Here is a 6,000-nt window from a genome sequence, read left to right as displayed (position 1 = left end):
TTATCAGAAAATGTGCAAAGTCGCTCAAAGGCTCAAAAGGTTTACAGGGGGCACAAAGGGCATTAAGAGTAGGGTATTAGGGGCAGTACGTTTGAAGTGGGTACTTGTGCTTGCAGGCCTGTAGTTGAGATGCTTTCTATCATGAAAACATCTGATCAGATCTATTGATTAGTTATTGATGATATTTAGCTTTAAAACAAATGTGAATATTCTGCTGTTCACCTTCATCTGGACACAGTCAGACTATTGTTCCTAAACAAAGACAGGAAACACACACACACACTCACACTCACAACGGCATGTGATGTCATCGAGGGGCGGGGTATAAACAGCATTGTGGGCGGGGCTTCCAGCAGACAGGAAGAGCAGACACTTCCCTCTATAAACAGAACAGGCCTGAGATCAGCCTCCTGCTATTGTTCTGAGTGTGTGTGTGTGTGTGTGTGTGTGTGTGTCTAATAATGGACTCCAGCTCATCACTCACATCAGTTTGTAGGCAGAGGGTCAGAGCATCATTCAAAGTTTGAAACAGGAAGTGTTGTCTGAGTTTAGACCGTAAAAATAAAAGGGTTTACTGCCTGGGAACAGTCACTACAAGTTACCTGTTACCTGTCTGGGGCCTCTGAGGACAGTGTGAACACACTGATGGAAAGCCACCTGTCTGCAGGGTTCCACCTGAGCAGGTGATGTCACTGTTAAGCCCCACCCCTCGGTCTGAAGAGTGGGCGGAGTCTGTGGTTTGGTTTGGTCTCTGTGTGGCTGAACACCTGAGGACTGGACAGGTGTGCCCAGAGCAGTGTGGACTGAGCCAGGCTGACACAGGTGAGTGTCTGTGGACAGGTGTGACAGGAAGACACCATGTGACTCAACATGTGACACATTGTGTGACCTACAGCCGACAAGAGGAAGCATGAAAACAAAGTGGAAACATGAGAGTGCAGCATGTGGGTTAGCGTTAGCTTGAAGGGCTGATTGTTGTCCAACTTGTTCTGACAAGACGGAGCAGAGCAGCTCATAGCTGTCATTCCTCTGCTGCTCACAGTCTGCGTTGGTTCCACTGGGACTCTGAATTATTCACTATATAATATGATTCATTTCTATCAGGACTAGAACAAGAGATCATGAAGATGTTTTTAAGGCAAACAAGATGAAACACAGTCCTTTGTCCTCAGCTTCCTGTAAAAGGTCCCGCAATGTTCAGCCGTAGTGAACGTGTTCAAACCTTCCAGTACTCTGAGGACCAGGACTCTGCGCCCGGTTTAAAACACATGGAGCCAGAGCCAATCAGGAAGCAGCTCACCAGGTGATGTAGAATAACATCTGAGTGGTTTAAACCCACAAGGGACAGCGAACACTCCTGCACAGGCTGAGACCGGTGAAGCTGTTTTTGTGCCTTTAAGCGAAGGAATCACTGCAGTTAGAGGAGGAACATGGTGGGTGGGACCAGCTCCTTCTACAATCACCCCCCAGTATAGTCTCATAAGACTTCCCAGTAGGGGCTCGAGCTCCTGAAAGTTGGTGTCTTTGCTTCCTGCCATTGGTGGAGGGCTGATAACAGTCTGGTCTCAGGATCCAGTGGAGGGACTGGTCCAGGTCCAGGTCCAGGACAGGGTAGCTTGGAGCTGGAGGCAGCTAGCTGCTACCAACAGAGCAGCCATGTGACTCCAAAGCTGTCTTATTTAAACAATAATGTTCTTAGCTAGCTTGCTAATGTGTTCGCCCACGTTCAGGAGGCCCTGATTGGTTCCGAGTCTGAGGTTGAGTGAAGCTCCAGCGGAGGCCTGGACTGTGTGCAGCCACCACGGCTAATGCTAGCTGCCTGTTAAAGCAGCGTGTGTGTGGAGGACAGAGAGTGGTTGTTGAATCTCTGTCTGGTCTCATGCCTTCTCTCTTTAAGGGGCCTGATGATCAGGTGTGACCTTTGACCCCCCTGACCTTCAGAGTCACCTGCCCATCTACCTGAGGGTGGCGGGGCCTGAGGAACCCAGGGCTGTCGCCATGGCAGCGACCTCCTCCCTGCTCAACAGAGGTGAGTAGTAGTAGTAGTGGTATTAGCACTAATACTAGTAGCATTAGCATTAGCAGCAGTTAGCTGTTTGCTCTTGTACTCAGTGTTGCACTGTTCTTGTTTGTTTCCTGTGATCCTCCGGTCTGGTCCGGGTCCTGCAGGTCTGGGTCTGGTCCTGGTGGAGTTTCAGTATGAGTACCAGGGCCGGGATGGGGTGCTGGTCTCCATCAAACCCAACGAGCGCTACATCCTGCTGGCCAAGACCAATGACCACTGGTGGCAGGTCAGGAGGGACAGCAGCTCCAAGCCATTCTACATCCCCGCCAAGTACGTCAAGGAGCTGCCGCTGGACTTCCCCTCCCCTCTGGACTTTGCCAACCAGCCCAGTCCTGAACCAAAGCTGCTTCCTGTTGTGACACCAGTCCCAGTCCCTGTCCCTGTTCCAAAGGCTCTAGAGGAGCCCAGTGGGACCAAAACCAAACCAGGGGATGAGGTGACGATCAGACTCAGACCTGATGCTTCCACTGGATACCGCAAGGCTGAGAACCGCATGTCCACGTTTGGCATCCCGCTGGACTTCCATGACCTGTTGCCTCTGGTGGCACCGGCCCCGCGACACCCAAACAACCCCCCTGCTGGTCCTGCAGAGACCCTGATCACCACCACCAGTGGGACTGCCAACTTGGCCGATGAAGCTCTCGGTAAAAGGCTCCTGGACGATCACGGGGATTCAGGGAAAAATCGTGTTCCCAGTTTCAGTCCAGCAGACCCCCTCTCCACCCGGCCCCTGACCCAGGCCATCCCTGTGGAGACACCGGTGGTCCCCCCCCACAAAGACTTCCACTGCACGTCTTCACCATCCACTGGTCACCATGACAACCAGGAGTCCCCGACAGAGCTGGAGGAGGAAGATGCGGAGGAGGAGGAGGAGGAGGAGGTGGAGGACAGAAGGTGGAGGACAGAGGTGGAGGACAGAAGTGACGAGAATTCATCTAAAGAGGAAAATTCAAACCACATCTACGAGTCCATCCAGGACCTGAACCTGGACCTGGAGGCTCTGGTTGGAGGAACAGTGAGTCCTGGAGCGCCGCCTGAACCTGCACCTGCACCTGAACCTGCCCCAACCCCCACACAGGTAGGACACCTGCGGCATTTGTCAGTCCGGGTTTCATGTTGATCCTGGTCCAAAGTCCACATCCAGGCGGTCCAACTGTCAGTCTGGACTCATCAAAGTAACGTCTGCTGTAAAATCAATCTAATGCTTTCAGTCAGCCTCCATGGTCTTCATCACGGTGTGAGGTCAGCAGCTGTCTGTAGTCTGAATGATGTAAAGTTTGGAGGATAAAGTTGAACCTGATGTGTAGTCTGACTGACAGGAAGTGGTCTGAAGGTAGGAAGCCTGCCATTGGCCGACGAGTTTAGTCTTTCCTCTTCGTCTGTCTGTGAGTCAAAGTTTCTTTATGAAGTCAAATGACCACTTTTACTGATTAAAAAGACAAACATAACTCAACGATGCTCTAAAAGCAAACTGATCGATCAATTGGTTTCTATTTACACACGTGGACAAAATTGTTGGTACCCCTCTGTTAATGAAAGAAAAACCCACAATGGTCACTGAAATCACTTGAAACTTACAAAAGTAACAATAAATAAAAATTTATTGAAAATTAAACAATCAAAATCAGCCATTACTTTTGAATTGTTGTTCAACAGAATTATTTAAAAAAACAAACTAATGAAACAGGCCTGGACAAAAATGATGGTACCCATAACTTAATATTTTGTTGCACAACCTTTTGAGGCAATCACTGCAATCAAACGATTTCTGTAACTGTCAATGAGACTTCTGCACCTGTCAACAGGTATTTTGGCCCACTCCTCGTGAGCAAACTGCTCCAGTTGTCTCAGGTTTGAAGGGTGTCTTCTCCAGATGGCATGTTTCAGCTCCTTCCACAGATGTTCAATGGGATTTAGAGCAGGGCTCATAGAAGGCCACTTCAGAATAGTCCAATGCTTTTCTCTTAGCCATTCTTGGGTGTTTTTGGCTGTGTGTTTTGGGTCGTTATCCTGTTGGAAGACCCATGACCTGCGACTGAGACCAAGCTTTCTGACACTAGGCAGCACATTTCTCTCCAGAATGCCTTGATAGTCTTGAGATTTCATTGTACCTTGCACAGATTCAAGACACCCTGTGCCAGATGCAGCAAAGCAGCCCCAGAACATAACCGAGCCTCCTCCATGTTTCACAGTAGGGACAGTGTTCTTTTCTTGGTATGCTTCATTTTTGCGTCTATGAACATAGAGTTGATGTGCCTTACCAAAAAGCTCCAGTTTTGTCTCATCTGTCCAAAGGACATTCTCCCAGAAGCTTTGTGGCTTGTCAATATGCATTTTCGCAAATTCCAGTCTCGCTTTTTTATGATTTGCTTTCAACAGTGGTGTCCTCCTTGGTCGTCTCCCATGAAGTCCACTTTGACTCAAACAACGACGAATGGTGCGATCTGACACTGATGTACCTTGGCCTTGGAGTTCACCTTTAATTTCTTTGGAGGTTGTTCTGGGCTCTTTGGATACCATTCAAACTATCCATCTCTTCAATTTCTCATCAATTTTCCTCTTGCGGCCACGTCCAGGGAGGTTGGCTACAGTCCCATGGATCTTAAACTTCTGAATAACATGTGCCTCTGTTGTCACAGGAACATCAAGCTGCTTGGAGATGGTCTTATAGCCTTTACCTTTAACATGCTTGTCTATAATTTTCTTTCTAATCTCCTGAGACAACTCTCTCCTTCGCTTTCTGTGGTCCATGTTCAGTGTGGTACACACCATGTCACCAAACAGCACAGTGACTATTTGTCACCCTTTAAATAGGCAGACTGACTGATTATGAGTTTGAAGACACCTGTGATGCCAATTAAAGGACACACCTGAGTTAAACATGTCCCTCTGGTCAAATTATTTTCAATCTTTTATAGAGGTACCATCATTTTTGTCCAGGCCTGTTTCATTAGTTTGTTTTTTTAAATAATTCTGTTGAACCACAATTCAAAAGTAATGGCTGATTTTCAATGGTTAATTTCCAGTAAATTTTTATTTATTGTTACTTTTGTAAGTTTCAAGTGATTTCAGTGACCATTGTGGGTTTTTCTTTCATTAACAGAGGGGTACCAACAATTTTGTCCACGTGTGTATTTATCAGATATAAAGACAAAAGGTCCAAAGGATAACATGGATAACAGAACAGAACACGGCCCCAACATGTTCAAACACAAAGAAGCAACAAAAACCATCCTAAAAGCCCAAAACACACATCACACCATTCAAGAAAGATAAAGAACAAACATCATCGTTCTCTCTTCTTTCAAGAATTCAACATTTAGGATTCAAGAATCTCAACATGAGCAAGAAAACCTCCCCTTTAAGAGGAAAACCTCCGTCAGCTCCCCAGACCTCTGTAATGTGTCGCCTTCACAGAGGGTCATCACGACACAAACTCTCAGGCGTTTCTCATTTCCTTTAATTTTCCCTCCTGTTTGTGGCCGTCGGTCGTCTCACGGTCGAGGCTGTTTGATCGCTCTGGTGTCGACATACGGAGGCCTGTAAGGGTCAGTCTGAACCAGCGTCTGTTCACAGCTCCCTCTCTGGGGGGTCATGTCTCCTCTGGGGGGCTGATGAATTTGTCCTGTGTGGTCAGGTTGCGGCTGAATATCAGCTGAGGTCCGGCAGACAAGGATCTTAATCATCAACAATTCAGATATAAGAACAGCAATGATCAAACAGCCATTCTGGGATCTGACTGGCCGCCATGTGAAGCTCACTCAGTATCAGCTGCACGTTTTCCTTCAAAATAAAGGCCCTTTGCTGTGTGTCACGTCCTGCCGCGTCCACACAGGAAGCAGAGGAGAGAAAACGAGGGATGTGTTTCCTGTGAAACGCAGCCGACCTTCTACCTGCTGCAAGAAAACTGTCGTTCATTTTATTTCTCCATTTGG

General features: G+C 47.7%; 1 protein-coding gene across 2 annotated transcripts in view; it reads left to right on the top strand.

Annotated features, from left to right (window-relative positions):
• The window catches only part of LOC139216377 (rho GTPase-activating protein 27-like), a 32,710-nt gene that overhangs the window by 5,730 nt on the left and 20,980 nt on the right, over positions 1 to 6,000 (top strand). For both annotated transcript variants that reach the window (XM_070847470.1, XM_070847469.1), the window contains exons 2-3: positions 1,898 to 2,029; positions 2,170 to 3,143. In XM_070847470.1, coding sequence (XP_070703571.1) covers positions 1,999 to 2,029; positions 2,170 to 3,143 — 1,005 coding nt within the window. In that variant the 5' untranslated portion in view covers positions 1,898 to 1,998. The remainder of the gene's footprint in view (positions 1 to 1,897; positions 2,030 to 2,169; positions 3,144 to 6,000) is intronic.

The sequence above is a fragment of the Pempheris klunzingeri genome, chromosome 17 (genome assembly GCF_042242105.1).
Source record: "Pempheris klunzingeri isolate RE-2024b chromosome 17, fPemKlu1.hap1, whole genome shotgun sequence".
Classification (NCBI taxonomy): Eukaryota; Metazoa; Chordata; class Actinopteri; order Acropomatiformes; family Pempheridae; genus Pempheris; species Pempheris klunzingeri.
The sequence above is the reverse complement of the archived record's forward strand: the minus strand, read 5'-3'. Positions and strand labels throughout refer to the sequence as shown.